Source organism: Geotrypetes seraphini, chromosome 5 (genome assembly GCF_902459505.1).
Source record: "Geotrypetes seraphini chromosome 5, aGeoSer1.1, whole genome shotgun sequence".
NCBI lineage: Eukaryota > Metazoa > Chordata > Amphibia > Gymnophiona > Dermophiidae > Geotrypetes > Geotrypetes seraphini.
Genome location: NC_047088.1, coordinates 193,124,426 through 193,144,427, shown reverse-complemented (window position 1 = coordinate 193,144,427; position 20,002 = coordinate 193,124,426). Strand labels below are relative to the sequence as shown.

Here is a 20,002-nt window from a genome sequence, read left to right as displayed (position 1 = left end):
AGAGTTCTTGCAGAATGGCCTGGACAGGGGACTGGCTTGGTCTTCTCTCCAGGTTCAGCTTGTGGCCTTGTCAGCCTTTCGTGGGTTGTTGAAAGGTCAGCGTTTGACTGCCATTCCTGATATGATTCGCTTCTTGCAGGTGGCCAAATTACTCAAGCCTCCCATCCGACCCTCTGTTCCATCTTGGGATCTGAATCTGGTTCTGTCATTTCTAGTGCGCCCACCTTTTTAACCGTTGGGCTACTGTTCTTTGAAGGACCTTACTCTTAAAGCGGTCTTCTTGGCCATTACTTCTGCTAGACATGTTTCTGAGCTGCAGACTTTCTCTTGTAGGACTCCTTTCTTGGAGTTTTCTAGGGAGTGGGTTGTCTTGCAGCCTGTTCCTTCTTTTCTGCCAAAGGTAGTTTCTCCTTTCCATGTTAATCGGACAATGGTCCTCCTGGTGTTGGGTAACTGGGAGGACTCTTTCGAGCAGAGACAGTTGCGCAAGTTGGATGTCGGTCAGGTCCTTCACTCTTATGTGTAGCGGACCCAGGAGATCAGGAAATCAGATCATCTCTGTCCTTCTAGCGGGTCCTCGTAAGGAGGATGGTGCTTCTAAGGCTACTATTGCACGTTGGATCAAGGAGACTATTGCTTCCGCTTATCTTCTGAAGAAAAAGTCTGTTCCAGAATTTCTCAAGGTTCATTCCACTAGGAGTCAGGCAGCTTCTTGGACTGAGTCTTCTCTAGTGCCTCCAGTGGATATTTGCAAGGCTGCAGTTTGGTCTTCTCTGCATTCCTTTGTCAGACTAACGCGTGGATGTTCAAGCGTGTTGGGATGCGGTATTTGGTGAACGTGTTCTGGTATCAGCCCTTCGGGGGTCCCACCCTTGATGGGTACTGCTTTGGTACGTCCCATTTGTAAGGACTATACCAGTCTACCAGGCAATACAGAAGGAGAAATTAAGTTCTTACCAGCTAATTTTCTTTCTGTTAACCTGTAGTCTGTTATAGTCCCCCACCCTGTCTGTCTTTGTGCGGTGATTGTGGGTTTTTGTTTTGCTTGCATGCAGATTTTGTTTTTTTCTGCGAGCTCTAGTATTTTTCTAGGGCTGGGGAGAATTAAGAACAGCAGCTATGGCTTAGCTGGTGAGCTGTGGGGATATTTTCTATACCAGGGTTTAGTTCTATATATGTTCCAACAGTTGTTTACCAGTGTTTGTTGTTTTTACACTCCTTTTCAGAGTGTGTTTTACTGTTTTCAATGGAGGCCTTTCCTAGGTTCTGCTTGGCTATTGCAAGAGGGGAAGCTATCCTGATATACAAGTTTGTTCTCATTTACTGTTAGCAGTGAGGTATATAACCCATTCGTAAGGACTACACCAATCTACAGGCTAACAGAAAGAAAATTAGCAGGTAAGACCCTAATTTCTCCTTCTCTCTGGGAGTTTTTTTCTGAGCAGTACTAAGTCTGCAGAAGTAGATGGTATATTGTTTTATGAACAGTTACTGAGAGTCCCTTTTCTTGTTTGAAGGTTATAAGGCAATCTTAGCTGAGCCAAAGAAAGCAATCACATCTTCAGAGAATGACTATTATAGCAGTTTGCGATCTGAGTCGATGGGACATGAGCATGCTGCTGGGACATATCTTTTTGGTAAGATAAACCTTTGAGAACATTTTCAAACCAGGATACTACTATTCCACGAATACCCAGTTTGTATAGCTGAGCTACTAATATAAATGGATCAATATTATCAAAGGCCGATTTAATATCAAGCAAAATAACTAAGATTACTTCACCTTTATCTAAACCCCCCTCAGGTTACTTAACAATTCCAACATGGTTGTTTCAATATTGTAAGCTTTTCTATAAGCTGATTGTCTGGGGTGCAAGGTACCATTATCTGCCATAAACTCTTAGTTGTTGTGCAATTACCCTCTCTATCATCTTTGTACATAACGGTAAATTTGAAATGGGCCTGTAGTTCTCTGGTTTTAAAGGGTCTCCATTGTCATTTTTCAAAGTTGGTGTCGCTGCAGCATTTTTTTTCAAGATGTAGGAACCAAACCAGTTTTTTAAAACCATTTTATTCAAGATAAAAAAAGAACAAAAATACAAAGCGTCAGAGACAAAACAACCAATAGAAACATTGCAGCAAATACAATTAGCTTTGACAAGCCAAACTCCAAAAAGCCCACCCACCCACCCCACATCAACAGCCCAGAAGAGATACAGTGCAGACAAAAGCGAGAGGCCCAGGAGACAGCAGCATCCCCATCGAAATTTAACTTCTATGAGTAGATCTCCATTTTTCATAAATACTCCATATCTTAATATAGGAAGGCAACATTTGCCTTCTAGTAGCTATCAATTTACACATCATTTGGACATAGTCCATTCTACGTAACAAACATTGTTGAGTAGGCAGTTTAGGCGAACACCAACAACAATTTAATGCTCGACGAGCCACTGTAAATAGAAATCCTGCCAATCGATGTTCCTGGGGAGAATAGCCTGGTATAGAAGCATTCAGTAAGCAGCAATGTGTCATGACAGGACAATGCTTACCCGTAATCCGTACCAACAATTGACCCACCATATTCCAATAACCCACAATATATGCCAGAAATCACCCACTTGACCACAATTCCTCCAGCAAAGTCCAGAAGGACTCCCATATATATGACTCAAATGGTGTGGAGGTCATATACCATCTATAATATAACTTATACCCATTCTCAATTAAAGAAGCAGAAAGGGGAGCTGCAAACAAATATTTATAAATACTGACCCACTTAATTGGACCACTGGATTCCTCCAGGTCAATTTCCCATTGCAGTTTGTACAGATCAGCAGGATCCTCCCGCAGAAGAAGCGCATGATAAACCCGAGAAACCCCTCCATGACCACAACCCCATCGAAATACCTTTTCCAAATCAGTGTCCCCCAAACTAAGATCCCAGAAGGCATGTTTGTATAAAACGGTACGTAGATGCGTATAAGCAAAAGCATAATGGTCCAAAAGCCCATATTCCTCCTGAAGATGTTGAAAAGGCAAAATTGCCTGACCCTACCAAAGCTGACCTAAAGTGCACAATCCTGCCCCAACCCAATGATGACGAAACGGATCATTCCTCCCCCCCCCCCCCCGAACAAATCCCAATGTTAGACTGATTGGAGTAAAAACAAAATAAATCCTTTCAGGGAGCATCGTTCTACATATAGTATACCAATTAGTCAATATTACCCGCAAAAAAGGATTTGAAACCAAAAGCTGAGCTCGAAGTTCCGAGATAGGAGCCCAAGGCAACCTCCATAACAAGATACTAGGAAGAAACACTTGTTCAATATAAATCTAGGGCTTATCTAAGTAAGTGGTCCAAGCCACAATTTCTTGTAATAGAGCAGTTTTATAATACAAAAATTAGGAACTCCCATTCCTCCATTCAGTTTGGCTTGAAAAAGGATCACTCTGCATACTCTAGGGCAGTGATTCCCAACCCTGTCCTGGAGGAACACCAGGCCAATCGGGTTTTCAGGCTAGCCCTAATGAATATGCATGAGAGAGATTTGCATATGATGGAAGTGATAGGCATGCAAATTTGCTTCATGCATATTCATTAGGGCTAGCCTGAAAACCCAATTGGCCTGGTGTTCCTCCAGGACAGGGTTGGGAACCACTGCTCTAGGGGGTTTATGGCGCCAAATATAGGCAAACACGAGTGAGGGATCAAAAGAACGCCTGAGAAATTTGGATGGATAAGGTCAGAAAAAGGTACAATAGTTTGGGCAAGAGTATTATTTTTACAGCAGTAATTCTACCCAACCAACTCAGCGCTAGCCCCTCCCACCAATCTAGCTCTAAGAACAAATGATGCAACAGATGAGGATAATTCGCCTGATAAAGCTGTTCTGAATCCGCAGTCAAATATACTCCAAGATATTTAATTGAATGAGCAGCCCATTGAAAGGGATATTGACCCTTCAGTACTTGTACCCGCCAATATCCCAAATTAATATTAAGGATTTCAGATTTCCCAAAATTTATCCAGAAACCGGACATCAGCCCATATACCTCTAAGACACCCGACAAAGCCAAAAGAGAAGACTCAGGATCCTGTATAAACAAAAGAATGTCATCTGCAAAAAGTAGTATTTTATAATGATAATCACGCAAACGAAGACTGGAAATCTCCTCATGTTGATGTATCAAACAGGCTAATGGTTCTACCGAAAGCTCAAATAAGAGGGGAGGCAACGCACAGTCCTGTCTAGTACCGCGTTCTAATTCAGTTTGGCTCGTAAGAACACCTTTGACATTAAAGCAAGAAAGCGGTGCCTTATACAAAAGATGAATCCAATGTAAAAAATTTCCCTCAAAGCCCATTTTTTCAAGCACAAAGAACAAAAATTTCCAGCTGACCCTGTGGAACGCTTTTTCGGTATCCAAAGACAGAACTAGCATGGGTATCTCCTGAGTTTGCGCTCGCCAAATAAGATGTAATGCAGCCTTGATGTTATCGAAAGTCTGACGATGGCAAATAAAGCCAGCCTGGTCTGCCGGAATTAAGCGTGAAATCAGGCACTGCAGACGTTGTGTTAAAATCTTAGTGAAAATTTTATAATCCGTATTTAAAAGGGAGATGTGACGATAAGACCCACAATCAGTAGACGGCTTACCAGGTTTAAGGATTAATGTCACTGCTACCCCTCACCAAGTATCAGGGAGAGTGTCAGCTGTAGATAAAGCATTAAAAAATCTAGTCAAAAGGGGGACAACAAAAACTTAAAGCTTTTATAAAAGCCATTAATAAAACTATCTAATCCTGGAGATGTACCAGCCTGAAGACCCCCTATTACTTCCTCCACCTCCTCTTGTGCAATTGGGGATGAGAGCTGCAAACTTTCATCAAAAGTGAGAGATGGCATTGAGATATTACTCAAAAATTCTTGAAGTTCATATTCCGACACCAAATCCTCCTCATGATACACCCGTTTATAATAAGCCAAAAAGGCCTTACCTATATCATATGAAGAGGTTTAAGCTTTCCCCGAGTCATCTATTATTTGAGATATCATGTTATGCATCTTTTAGCAGCCAATAAATGACTTGCTTTATTATTATATTCAAAAATGTTCTTGCTTAATTTTTTGCAAAGTATTCGCTAAGGAATTCCGTTCCACTTCGCACAATTGAACTCGAAGCACATGGATCCAGTCCCTGATGCGTGGGATGAAAGGACTAAGCTGAAGATCTTTGTCTGCCACTTCCAACTCCTGTCGAATTGCTACCTCTTTTTGAGCTTTAGTTCGAATTATATGAGTGTGAACGGGATCTAAAAGAAGAGAATTGTCAAACCGGAATCATACTTTGTTACCTATGAACATATTCTGGGACATGACTGGTTTCTGCTGCTCATTTAGTCTGCTGCTCCATATGGGTGCATTTGCCAGTAGTCTCTTTTTTTTTTGTTAATTTGATTCTTGAATCTTTTTGGCATTTCTAGCGCCTATATTTAGATTCACCTGCCTCTAGGAGGTTAGTTATTTTCTCAGCCTCCATACGTATAGGTTTTCTCAGAATTCTCCTTTTACCTCTAGTACAGCATGGAGTTCCTCTTTTTTTCCATTATGTTCCTTCCCTTGCCTGCGCACTCTTTTATAAGATATTGGGTCTAGGTTTTTGCGAGGCTACTCATGTTTTCTGAGTTCTTGGAACCCAGCTCTCCCTCCATCCCTTTACTAAAGCTAGGGAGTCCCATATGTGAGAATATGCTGCCTGCTTATCTAAGGATAAAACACAGTTACTTACCATAACAGGTGTTATCCTAGGCAGGTGTTATCCTAGGATAGTAGGCAGATATTCTCCCATCCTGCCCATCTTCCCTAGTTGGGCTTCTTCGCTTGGTCATAGAACTAGTGACAACCTCGCAAGCTGGCGTCTTACAGAAAGACACTTGGGCATGTGTTAAAGCTTAAAGTAATTCTACACTTTTCACTGTCCATACCGGGGCTCTGTGGATGAAGTCACCCCCATGTAAGAATATCTGCCTGCTGTCCCAGGATAGCACCTGTTACGGTAAGTAACTGTGCTTTATTGTGCTTTCTCATTGGCTACTGAAGTGTGCTATTTGGTAATAATTGTTGACATGAAACTAAATCTCAGATTTCATATTCAGCTGTTGATAAGATCAGTGTTCTTCAACCTGTGTGTCTTAAGATGTCTAAAAACAAAACTCTGATCTTCCCAGTTCTTGATTACTGTAATTCAGTGTTGTTCTGAGGATTGCCAGATGTTAATGTATGAGTACTTCAGTTTGCCCAAAATGCAGCTTGATGCAGAGTGCACAGCCCTTGTGTTATATAACTGGAAGTCAGTGTAGTAAAAGTATCATACCCTACTGCTGACTTCAATTTTTAAAGCATCACATGGGCTAGCTTCCTCATTTCTTCAAGTCTCATTAAATTGCTACCAGCTAGTCCACCAGGTAAGAGTTTCTTCTCAAGGTTTCCTCTGTGTCCCTAAGGAGAAAGGCATCAAAAATCTTTGTAAACCTGCTTCCTCATTTGTGGGTCCTTGCTATGGAATTCAGTGCTACAATAGACAACGTTTGGCTAAAGACTGACTTGTCCTTTTGAAAAACCACACTATTTAAGCAGGTATAGTCATGAGTTTACTTGAGCTCTGAGACTGTAGCTCTGTGAGCAGATGTTTTATTTTGTCTGTTGCTTGTGAGCTGCTCAGATGTAAGATGGATGAGATAAATATAGACAAATATGAGTTAGTCACTGGAGGGTTAAGTGATTTGGCCAAGATTCACAAGAGTACAGCAGTAGGATTTGAGCCAGGCTTCCTTGATCCTCAGGTCGCTGTTCTAACCATTAGGCTATTCCTTCACATTTTCTGCCACTGTTGTGAAAGAGCATGACTTACTGAGCTTTCTTTTATAGGAAAACAGTCTTAGTAAATAAGGCCCTAAAGGTGCAGTGAAAGACCTCTGAGAGGCTACCTCTCTCTCCCCTGCTTTAGAACTTGAGATAATAGGGATATGGGGACAAGGTGTGAGAAGTTTCCTTAGTTTAAGGCTCCTAGCCTGAAAGAAAATTTGTCAAGGCCTGACTTAATGTAACACTGGCTGTTTTTTGTTCTTTTTTCTTTTTCTTTGGGCAAAGATCCAGCAGAGTTTTGTGGTTATGAAAAGACTGAGTTTGCAGGCCAGGAGACAGTGTCCAAGCGGCTGGCTGTGGTGTCTTGTGTCCCCCTGATACAGGAGCAGCTGTTCAGCCTCTTTGATTTAATCCCAGGCCTGGAGTACTGTGAGGTGCAGCATGAGCCATATTCTAACTATGGTAAGGAAAGGAATCCAGCATCAAAAAAGCAATGATACTGTGTTCAGCTTCATGGCAAAAATTTTCACCTTCAGCTTGACATGTAGCAATGGTAGAATTACTTTCAGCAGTTTTCACTTATGTTTTTCCTGGTCCTCCCTCTCTCCACTCCTTCAGAATGATAAGAAGTTGGGTTTTGCAACTGTCGGGTAACCTTTTTTTATAACACTTGTCAGCAAAGCACATTTAGCCAATATAAATAAAACCAAAAGATAATCTTCAGGAAGAAACAAAATATAGTAGTACTATGTAGACCACAGTATGAGGAAAATACAAATAAAAATAATCCTTGGAAGCAATAGCTATAAGAAAAGCTGAGAATTAAGAGAGCATATTACAGAATACAAAAAACAATAGCTTTAAGAAAAGCTGAGAATTAAGAGAGCATATTACAAAATTATACAAGGCTACTTCCCTTCATAAGTCAATACTATGAGCTGCAAAAGGAAATTCTAATCTTTTTGCTTCAATCAAAAGTTTTAACTGGTCTGGGGAAGTCAAAAAATGCATACTTTATAGAAGAAATAATCACCATACATTTACAACAAAAATTTGCCACCCATTGCCGACCTATCGTTTCAATAGAAGAAATCTTTTCCTTAGCTCTTGAGTAATCTTAGTTAAATATTTAAAAACCCACATTTTCTGAGTCAAAAAAAGCTTTTGTCTGTGATTGAAGAAAAGTTTCAAGATATGTTCATGATCCTGAAAGAGGAATGACTCCCCGAACACTGTGTGTATTTTTAAAGATACTTGCTCCTTCTTATGCTTTCCATTGGGTTATAGCAAATACTGTATATCTGTTCATTAAGGCTGAATATAAATTCTTCCAAATTATTAGATTTCAGTTGTTGTTAACAGTAGAAAGACATTGGTGCAGCTATATTGCATCCTGCTGGGAGCCGCACAATGTAAAAGCAGATTAGAGCTGCACAAATGAGAATGTAGACTTCAGGTTTCCATTTCCTTTTCTCTTAATATCCATAAATGTTCTTGTCATTGTAGGACACGCCGTGATTCAGTACCAAAATATTGCATCGGCAGTGTATGCAAAATACAAACTGCATGGTTTTGAGTATCCTCCAGGAAATCATCTGGGTGTCTCCTTTGTGGATGATGGGAGTGACAGAATAGAGTGAGTTAATAGTCCATGGAGCAGAAAATCAAACGCCCCTCTTTTATTACAGTGTATTGATTCTCTAAAGCCCTTCTTGCTTATCCATGTAACAGAAAGAATTAGGAGAAGGTTGCTTGAAATCATAAATGTCTTCTGGGTTCTTCATGAGATGTTCAAGTTTTGGGATTCCCATAATTTTCAGAACTTACACCAGTTCTGTGAGAATACAGATGTTGTGCTTTAGGGACTAAGAACTGATTTGATGTTTGAACTTCTGTTTTTAACATCTCAAAAAGTTCGCAGTATAAGATAGGGAGATGCTGGGTGTGGAGGTGGAAGATGTTGAAAAGAATGGTAGGAAGGCAAGGGAAGGATTAAAAGTTATAAAAATTTAAATATTTAATGAAAATGTACTAAAATAAGGATAATTAGGCATAGACTTGCAGATGTCTTAAGCTCTCTAGTGATCTGCTGGAGAATAGCAGATGATTTTTTTTTCCTTAAAGATGGCTGGATATACAGTAGCAGTGTGTACATGAAAAACATGCCCAAGATCCATCCCCTAACCATGCCTCGGTGCCTCGGTGTTCCCTCTCCAATGCTGTTAGAAACACAGAAACATGATGGCAGATAAAGGCCAAATGGCCCATCCAGTCTGTCCATCCACAGTAACCATTATCTCTCTAAGAGATCCTATGCTTATCCCAGCCTTTCTTGAAATCAGACACAGTCCCTGTCTCCACCACCTCTACCGGGAGACTGTTCTAAGCATCTACAACCCTTTCGGTAAAAATGTATTTCCTTAGATTACTCCTGAGCCTATTAACTTCATCCTATGCCTTCTCATTCCAGAGCTTCCTTTCAAATGAAAGAGACTCGACTCATGCGCATTTACATCACGTAGGTATTTAAACATCTCTATCAAATCTCCCATTTTCCGCCTTTCCTCCAAAGTATACAGATTGAGATCTTTAAATCTGTCCCCATACGCCTTATGACGAAGACCACGCTCCATTGTAGTAGCCTTCCTCTAGACTGACTCCATCCTTTTTATATCTTTCCGAAGGTGTGACCTCCAGAATTGTACACAGTATTCTAAATGAGGTCTCACCAAAGTTTTATACAGGGGCATCCCTTTTTCCTACTGGCCATACCTCTCCCTAAGCACCCTAGCATTCTTCTAGCTTTTGTCATCATCCTTTTCAACCTGTTTGGCCAATTTAAGATCATCACATACAATCACACCCAAATCCTGCTCTTCTGTCGTACACAGAAGTTCTTCACCCCCTGGCCTAAACTGTGCCGTTCCCTCGGGTGTTTGCAGCCCAAATGCATGACCTTGCATTTCTTAGCATTAAATTTTAACTGCCAAATTTCACACCATTCTTCAAGCTTCACCAGGTCTTTCTTCATGTTATTTACACCATCCTGGGTGTCTACTCTATTAACCGATAGCACTGCAGCAATATCTTTTATAAAAATGTTAAAAAGAACAGGCTCAAGAACAGAACCTTGAGGCACACAACTGGTAACATCCATTTCCTTAGAGTGATCTCCATTGATCATTACCCTCTGTCGCCTTCACTGAACCAGTTCTTGACCCAGTCCTTCACTTTGGGACCCATCCCGACACTCAGTTTATTTATTAGATGTCTGTGTGGAACACTGTCAAAGGCTTTGCTAAAATCTAAATACACCACATCTAGTGCATTCCCTCTATCCAACAGAAGTTGGTCACCCAGTCAAAGAAATTGATCAGATTTGTCTGACAAGACCCTACCTCTAGTGAATTCATGTTGCCTCCGGTCCTGTAATCCACAGGATTCCAAAAACTTGACCATTTTCTGTTTTAAAAGTGTTTCCATTGGGGGGCGTGGCTTGGAGCGCGCACAACATGGCAGCTTAACCGCATCGCTCCTCACACCCAGGCAACAAACTCGAGAAAACTAACTGTTTTACTTTGCTCACCCGAGCTAAAAATAATAAAATATAACTAAGGAAATGGCTGCGACGAGACAGGGGAAGCCTGAAAAGCCGTGTACATTGGCGAAGAGGTCAAAGATCACCCCCGTGTCACCGTCGAGTGTGCCGATCCCACTGGAAGCTGAGGAATTAACTGAAACATCGGATATCATGGCTGAACTATTTAAAATTAAACTTATGTTGACAGATAACGCCTGCAAACTTTCAGAGGTCAAGGAAGAACTGCTTAGTCTGAAACAGGAATTTCAAACTGACAGGCAGAGAATATCTGTAATAGAAGAAAAAATAGGGCAGTTGGAAACTTTCACACAAAAGTGTGAAGAAGAAAAAAAAGATGTAACTGCTTTAAAAAATCAACTGATAGATATGGAGAACCGAGGGAAAAGAAAGAACATTAGAATACTAGGTATGGCTGAAAATCTTGAAGGGGGAGACCCTGTACAGTTTCTGGAAAATCTTTTACCTAAACTGCTTCAACTAAATTCTAAATGGCCGTTAGAAATAGAACGTGCCCACAGAATCCCCACAAGAAAATCAGCAAACCAGACTGCTCCTAGACCTTTAATCTTCAAAGTATTAAGATACCAACAAGCCTTGGAAATATTGAAAGTTGCAAAAGCAAATAAAAACCTAAATTATAAAGGATCTAAATTAATCTTGGTTCCAGATTTCGCCAAATACACAGCAAATATAAGGAAACAATTTCTTACATTCAGACAGCAACTAAAAGAAAAAGGCTACATATATGGACTATATTATCCATCTACAATGAGAGTATCCACTGGGAATAAATCCATTTATTTTCAAGACCCAGCAAAACTAAAAGAATTTTTGACACAAGATGAACCAATGTTAACATAAAAAACTGATTAAAAGACAACTTTCAACTAAAGAAGAAAGAGAAAATACAAGATAACATAAAAAATAAGAAGATGGATAAAAGAAGAAAAAGACAATGATTTTCAAGATCCTGGAAAACTGAAAAATAAAAGAGAAGATTCATCTGAAGATAAGAGATAAAAATGCAAGATATAAAACTAATGGTTAAAAAGAAAGAAGACAACAATGATTATTAACAAAATGAATTATTTTTAAAAATGTTTGAAAATCTTTGATTTAACAATTTTTAAAATATTTTGGATGTTATGAATTAAATTATTTATAAATTTTATTCCATCCAATTTTAAAACATTGATAAATTTTAATTAAGCTATTATTAATATACTGGATATTATTATATATATTATATTAATAATAGACATCAATTTATTTATAGAATTATTGTTTCTATATTTATTACTGCTAATATTAATTGAGGGGAAAAATTGATTAACTAAGTAGGAAATCACTATAATATAGACATTAAGTATAGAATCTTAAAGATATATTTTATATATTATCTATTTATATTACTATGAATGATGATATTTAAAAAAAAAATAAAAAAAAATGGTTTAATAATGATTTTATTTTAATTCTGAATTAATAACAACAAATATATTTAATTATTTATATGAATATTTAATATATATGAATTAGAACTGTATACAAATATTGTATTATTGAAGGATTAATATAATAGTTATATTTAATGATTTCAAAATATTATATGATTTATTCAATTATAATTGATATGAATTATAATATATAATGGGATCATTAATGAAGGGAAAATGAATAATAGGGTGGGTAAAGAAACATAGAATATATTGAATTAGAACTTAATTTTTAAAATAATTTTTGAATGATTAGTTGCCTGGGGGAGGGTATATAGGTTTTGCATGTCCAATGTGTGTTCCAAGTCAAACATTGATAGTGGGAGGGTGGGGTGGGAAAATAAAGGGAGGGAATGGGGATCAATATACATTAATTGTGCTAAGATCTAATCATGTTTATTATCATAGAATATTGCTTAAAATTTTAATTATAAATAGATGGATATAAAAATTTATTCTATGAACGTCAATGGTTTAAATCATCCTATTAAGAAGAAAAAAATATTATCATTCCTTAAAAATCAAAATGCGGACATCTACTTCATTCAAGAGACCCATCTTTCGGAAATTGAATCTAAAAAATTATCTGGGGGCTGGATTTCTAAATGTTTATTTGCACCGGCTTTAAAGAAAAAAGCTGGAGTGGCTATATTGATAAACAAAAAATGTAATGCAAATTTCAAATTAATAAATTATGACCCCTTAGGTAGATGGGTGCATATCAAAATGGATCTGGGAAATACTACCATGGATTTATTCAATTTATATGCTCCTAATACGAATCAAATGGAGTTTTTCAAACAAATTCAACAGTTACTTTTACCACTGGCTACATCTAATTTAATAGTAGCAGGGGATTTCAATGCTGTAATGGATCCAATTTTGGATAAAAAACCAAGTAGAATTATGAAATCATTAGGCTTAGATAATTTGACTCAATCTTGTGATTTAGTAGATATATGGCGTATTCTTCATTTTAATGATCAAGAATTTTCTTTTTGTTCTCAGGTCCACAAATCCTTTTCACGAATTGATTATATATTTGTTTCCAATAACTTAGCGCAGCGTGTATTAAAAGCAGTAATAGATCCTATTATAATTTCGGATCATGCTGGTGTGTGGATTAATCTTCAAAATAATGATATTGAACATTTCAATTCAATTTGGAGATTTGATAATAAATTTTTAGCAGATTCAAATTTTCTGGAAGAATTTAAATTAAAAATACAAGAATTTTTTCAAATTAATGATTCGGATAATATTAATGCTGAAATATTATGGGATGCTTTTAAAGCAACAATGAGAGGGAATATTATTTCATATTCAGCATATATTAACAAACAACATAAAAAACAGTTTCTTGAATTAGGAAAACAAATTAAAGTATTAGAAAATAAATTAATTGAAAAATGGGAAAATAATACATTACAAGATTTATTAAAACTAAAAGTTAAATATAATGAGATTTCTTCTCAATTTGTGAGGAAAGATTTATTTAATAGACAAGTTCAATTTTACGGAAATTCAAATAAAGCTGGGAAATTATTGGCAAATTTTCTTAAAGCAAAAAAAAGAAAATCCAAGATTATTGCAATAAAAGATATACAAGGTAATACACACACTAATAATAAAGACATTTTAATACAGTTTCTTGATTTTTATAAAGATTTATATTCTTCTGAATCTTATGAAAATAAAGAAAGAGATGGACTAAGTTTTTTAAATTCATTTATTGGACCAAAAGTTCCAGATCATATAAAAAGAAGTTTAGAAGAACCTATATCTTTAAAAGAAATAGAATCAGCATTGAAGTCTCTTAGAGCTGGATCCGCTCCGGGTGGTGATGGTTATACGGTTGAATTTTATAAATCATTTCAAAACATTATTTTACCATATCTATTAAAGTTATATCAGTATCAAATGAATAATGGGAATATATCAGGTACAATGGCTGATTCACTAATTATTGTCTTACCAAAACCAAACAAAGATCCTACTTTGGTTTCAAACTACAGGCCTATTTCCTTACTAAATGTAGATGGTAAATTAATTTCTAAAGTACTAGCAATAAGATTGGCTAAAGCTCTTCCTTTCATTATTGATGTACATCAAACAGGATTTATTGCAAAAAGACATTCATCACACAACACTAGATTAGCATTTCATTCTTTAAACCTAGCAAAAACTATGAATGATCCAACTTTTATGCTATCTTTAGATGCAGAAAAAGCATTTGATAGAGTAGAATGGAAATTTATGTATCAAGCTCTAGAATGGTTTGGAATAGGACCCGATTTTATTAAAATGATTCAGACTTTGTATAGCTCTCCTGGTGCAAGATTATATATAAATAACAATTTATCAGATAGATTTAACTTGCAAAGGGGAGTTAGACAAGGATGTCCTTTGTCCCCATTACTGTTTGATATTGTTTTAGAACCCTTGTTAATTGCAATTAATCAAACTAAGGAGATAAAGGGAATCCCATTTTCTTACTGGGAATATAAACTTTCTGCATATGCAGATGATATCTTATTATATTTAAGAGAACCGGGGAATACTATTCCAAATTTACTTAATCTTCTAGAGGAATTTGGAAAATTTTCTGGATATAAAATTAATTGGAGTAAATCAGAAATTCTTCCTATTAATGTTCACTGCACCAAAGGATTATTTGATTCATATTCATTTATTTGGAAAGAGGAAGGAATAAAATATTTAGGAATTATGATCAAAAATACAATAGATGATACAGTCAAAGAAAATGAAAAACTTTTATTGAAAAAAATTACAGAAATGTGTGAACAATGGAATCCTTTACATCTTTCATGGTGGGGAAGAGTTCAAACAATTAAAATGATGATATTGCCTGTGGTTTGTTATCAAATGAGTATGATACCAATATTTTTTCAGGGGTCCTTTTATAAAAAATTAAATAATATTATTACAAAATTTGTTTGGTTTGGGAAAAGACCCAGAATAGCTTTAGTATCTTTACAAAGACCAATTGTGGAGGGAGGGGTAAATTTTCCAAATTTTTATAGGTACCATCAAGCCTATATTCTAAGACAGGGTATGTATTGGATCCTCCCAGATCTCATGGAGAATGTACCAGATTGGCTATATTTATAATGGCGGCTCCTGTTCCCATTACATTTAGATCATTTAATTAGTATAACAATGCCTAGAAGATATAAAGATAACAGAATTTTATTAGATACTTGGAAAACATTAAGATATATAAATAACCTATCAACAGATCCAATTTCTAAATCACTAAATCAGTCTATTTGGGTAAACTCCAGGATCAAGATTGGCGGATTTAAAATCGTCTGGAAACAATGAATAAGTGCAGGTATACGAACATTAAATGATGTCATTTCAGAAGGTTCACTGCTTAGTTTTTCACAATTGCAAAATAAATTTGGCTTAAATAAATCACAATATTTGAAATGGATGCAATTGAAGCAGGCCATTCAGGCAGGGTTCCCTGAATGGAAAAATCTTAATACTCAATATAGTCTACAAGTTCTATGTTTCCAGGCGGATTTCTTGGGACACCAAGCCGCAAAATGGTACAAATTAATATATGGATTTTTAAATAAAAAAAAGAAAAATGGACTTAGGGATATTTGGAGTATTGAGATTGGACAGACAATTTCTGTTTCTCAATGGCCACGATTTTGGTCCTGGAGATTAAGATCTACAAAGTCAGCATCTATGAATCAAACATGGATGTTTTTATTACATAGAGTGTTATGGACCCCTACGCGCCTGCAAAAGATAGATAGCACTAGATCCAATAGATGCTGGCATTGTAAAACAGAAATAGGGACGTTAGATCACTTAATTTTTTTTTGTCCCTGTGTAAATGCCTTTTGGAATTTAATTTGGCCCCAAATTAATAAGTTATTAGAAAATCATGTAGGACTCTCATATGACACCATACTATTTGGCACTGCAATGAGAACTCAGAGTCCGATCTCAGCAAATAATAATAAGCTGCTATTAATATTGACAGGAGTCGCCATGCAACAAATAACTCAAAACTGGAAGGACTACACCAAATTAAATTATACATTCTGGTGGAACTCTGTCTGTCATATCTATAAAATGGAAAAAGTAATAGCATTACAACATGGGAATCTTCATAATTTCATGAAAATTTGGCAACCATTGACAAATTATTCTACTGATTAGATTTCTTAGCACATTTATAATAGGTATATAGGAATGGGGAGGGACTTATATAATTTTTGGATTTACTATTTATGATATGATATATAGAATGTAATTACAAATGTTATGAAATAATTAATTATATTATATGTGAATTAATTGATGTAAGAATATAAAATTAATAAATAAATTATCACAATAATGATTATATTAGAATGGGGAGGGGAAGGGAATGTATATTATATGGTTTTAAGTATTGAAAAAATGGGAGGGATATATGTTATCTGATAATTGAATTATTTGTAATCACAATTTTTCATGCATTATTTGAAGTTTATATGTACAATTAAAATATTGTAAGAATGAAAAATTTATAAATAAAATATTTAAAAAAAAAAAAAAAAGTGTTTCCATTAATTTGCTTACCACAGAAGTCAGATTTACCAGCCTGTAATTCCCTACTTCTTCCTTACTTACGCTCTAGAGACTCATTGAAGAGGTCAGTCAGCGAAGCCATCAGAAGTTCCCCAAGTCTTCAGCACCTTCAGCACCCTCGGATGTACACCATCCGGCCCCATCGATTTGTTTACTTTCATTTTAGCTAGCTCCTCACAAACACAACCCTCTGAAAATCGATCAGGGTCTAGTACTCCTCCATCCCTATTCATGTTTGTCTTCTGCAGTCCCGCTCCCGGCGCTTCAGCTGTGAACACGTTAAGCAATATTAATAGAACTATTTATTAAGCAATTCAGCCTTTTCTTCATCAGCTTCTACAATATGGCCCGGACCGTCTCTCCGACATAAGAATTGACGTTGGGGGAAGGCTTGTGGGCCAGCGGCGTGCAATCGCTGTACGCACCTGAGCCTTCCTGTAGTTGCGGCACCAGCGGGGCTGTAATTAAATGTAGTGGGCAGGCGGCGGTCAGCCTGCATACCCCCTGGGGTACGCGTACTGCGCGTTGAAAAATACTGATGTATCGGTCCCGCAGCCTTCAAGTTGATAGTGCAGACTTGGGGTCAGCTGGTCATGGACCTGATGGCCACGAGTGTCAATGCCAAAGCGCCCCGGTTTTTCAATCGGCGCAGGAATGTTCAGGCCGAGGGGCTGGATGCTCTGGTACAGCCTTGGCCGGCAGCGGGCCTCCTGTAGATGTTTCCTCCCTGGCCGATGGTGGTCAGAGTCCTTCTTCGTGTTACTCAGCACCCTGGCTGTGTGATACTGGTGGCTCCGAACTGGCCCAGGTGCCTGTGATACATGGATCTGGTTTGTCTTCTTGTGGCAGATCCTCTTCCGCTGCCCCTCTCGCCTGACCTTCTCACTCAGGGGTCCATTCCAATGTTTGATCTGGGTCCCTTTTGATTTACGGCTTGGCTCTTTAGAGGGAATGCCTTGGTAAGAAAGGTTATTCAGATAACTCTCTTGGGGTCCTGTAGGCTTTCCACAACTCGGGCTTATGTGCGTGTTTGTTGTATTTTTGAGGAGTGGTGTGCTGCGCGAGGAGTGGTTTCCTTCTGTGCCTGTTTGCCTCACATCTTGAAGTTCTTGCAGGATGGCCAGCACAGGGGCCTGGCCAGGTTTTTTCTCTGGGTTCAGCTTGCAGCTTTGTCTGTGTTTAACATTTCCTGCAGGATAAGCAGTTAACTTCTTTTCCGGACGTGGGTCACTTTTTGAGGGTGGACAAATTGCTTCGGCCTCCAGTGTGGCTTTCGGTTCTGGTCTAGGATGTCAGTCTTGTGCTTATCGTGCTTGTGCGCCCTCCCTTTGAGCCCCTGGGTTCCTGCTCGTTGAAGGATCTTACTCAAGGCAGTTTTCCTGGTGGTCATTACTTCTGCAAGATGCGTTTCTGAACTGCAGTCTTTATCTTGTAGGCCTCCCTTCCTGGAGTTTTCTAGGGTGCATGTTATGCTGCGGCCTGTTCCTTGCTTTCTGCCATAAGTGGTCTTGTGTTTTCATGTCGATCAGTCCGTGGTCCTCCCGGTCTTGAAAGGGCTCTTGGGAGCAGAGGCAGTTGCCAAAGATGGATGTCTGTCAGGTTCTTTGCACTTATGTTATGTTATGTTAAGCAAACCCAGGAGTTCCGGAAGTCGGATCACCTTTTTGTCCTCTTGGCAGGGAGGACAAGAAGCGCGAAGTCTACAATCAAGACCAGTATTCCAGTCGCTATGGGGATCCAGGAAGCGACCACGGACTGCGTGCAGAAGGAGGAAGACCCAGGACGGTGGACAGAGGTCTCTGTGCAGACCGAGATCATCCCCCAGCGCTACACTACAGTCTCTACACAGACAGAGGAGGCTGCGCAGCTTGATGGAGATCTCATGCAGGAACTAAGGAGCCTCAGGGAGGAGGTAATATGCCTGAGAAGTATCCGAGAGGACGAGGCCTACATCGACGGAGTCGTCCAGGAGCTGTCCCGAATCACCGAGCAGGCCCACGACAAGTCCATCCTCGAGACGCTCAAATCATCAGCTTTGAAACCAACAATTAGGATACAGGAAATGGCTAGCGACACTGACTCCTGGCAGCTGGTGACCTCCTCCACAGGCAAACATAGGAGACCCCCCCCCCCCTTTTTCAATCTCTTCATCTTCTCCTTCTTCTTACAAATAGGGCAGCTATACATCAACCCCTCAACTCACCCTGCGGAACAGATTCCAGATTCTTCAGGAAGGAACTGCCAATGAGGAACAGGAGCAGGAACAGGAGCAGGCCCAACACACAGCTCCATCTCCAGGGACAACTGACCGGCTCTCCCCAAAGAAGCGCAGAGTAATAGTCATCGGGGATTCCATGCTGAGGGGCACCAAGGGACCAATTTGCAGACCAATTGCGGATATACAATCTAGGGAGGTCTGCTGTCTGCCTGGAGCCAGGATACGAGGTGTCACCGCCAGTCTGGATAGACTACTCACGCCCCGAGACCACTTTCCTATGCTTCTTGTCCACATAGGAACCAACGACACTGCTAGGAACACACCAGAGACCATCACCAGAGACTTTGGAGCACTGGGTGAGAGGCTGAAGCAGACAGGAGCGCAGGTGGTTTTCTCATCAATCTTCCCAGTTAGAGGCAAGGGAAGAGCCAGAGATGAACGTATCCAGAGGACGAACAAGTGGCTACAGGGATGGTGCCGGGATATGAACTTCGGATTCCTAAACCATGGGGAAGCGCTACAAGGACTTCAGGGACCAGACGGTCTCCATCTGACCAGTAGGGGTAAGAACGTCTTCGGACACCGACTAGCCCGCCTGCTTCACAGGGCTTTAAACTAGGTAAGTCGGGGGAGGGTACCTATTCACATATTAATGCAGAAAGGAATTATCCTGATGAGGTGAGTCGAAACTCCGCTTCCATGTCCAAGTACCCACATTGCAAACAGTTCTTTAGGAGTCACACCGACTCGGGTAGGATACAGGGACTTAGTAAACACAAGATATGGAGGGCCATGTATGTCAATGCACACAGTTTAGGTAACAAAATTCTAGAATTGGAGGCTGAAATAAGGAATGCTGACCTAGATGTGGTGGCAATATCTGAAACTTGGTTCACGGACTCACATGGGTGGGATATGGCTATACCGGGCTACAATCTACTTCGTCAGGACAGAGAGGGCAGGTTAGGAGGGGGGTAGCTCTATACATTAAAGAGGACATCAAAACCACCAGGATCACAGATGTCAAGTACACCAGGGAGTCCCTCTGGGTAAACCTGGCAAGAGGCAGAGAAAAATGCCTGTATCTAGGTGTGGTATACAGACCCCCAAGACAACTGGAAGACATGGACACAGAATTAATTGAAGACATAGAGAATATCACTCTACTAGGAGAAGCTGTACTGCTAGGGGACTTCAATAT

At 38.9% G+C, this 20,002-nt stretch overlaps 1 protein-coding gene across 8 annotated transcripts in view; it reads left to right on the top strand.

The window, feature by feature from the left end:
- The window catches only part of RBM45 (RNA binding motif protein 45), a 102,297-nt gene that overhangs the window by 19,518 nt on the left and 62,777 nt on the right, over window positions 1-20,002 (top strand). For all 8 annotated transcript variants that reach the window (XR_004539488.1, XR_004539489.1, XM_033944856.1 and 5 more), the window contains exons 4-6: window positions 1,518-1,637; window positions 7,158-7,334; window positions 8,379-8,508. Coding sequence is in view for 6 of the 8 variants with exons in the window: in XM_033944856.1 (XP_033800747.1) it covers window positions 1,518-1,637; window positions 7,158-7,334; window positions 8,379-8,508 (427 nt within the window). In the remaining 2 variants the exon portion in view is untranslated. The remainder of the gene's footprint in view (window positions 1-1,517; window positions 1,638-7,157; window positions 7,335-8,378; window positions 8,509-20,002) is intronic.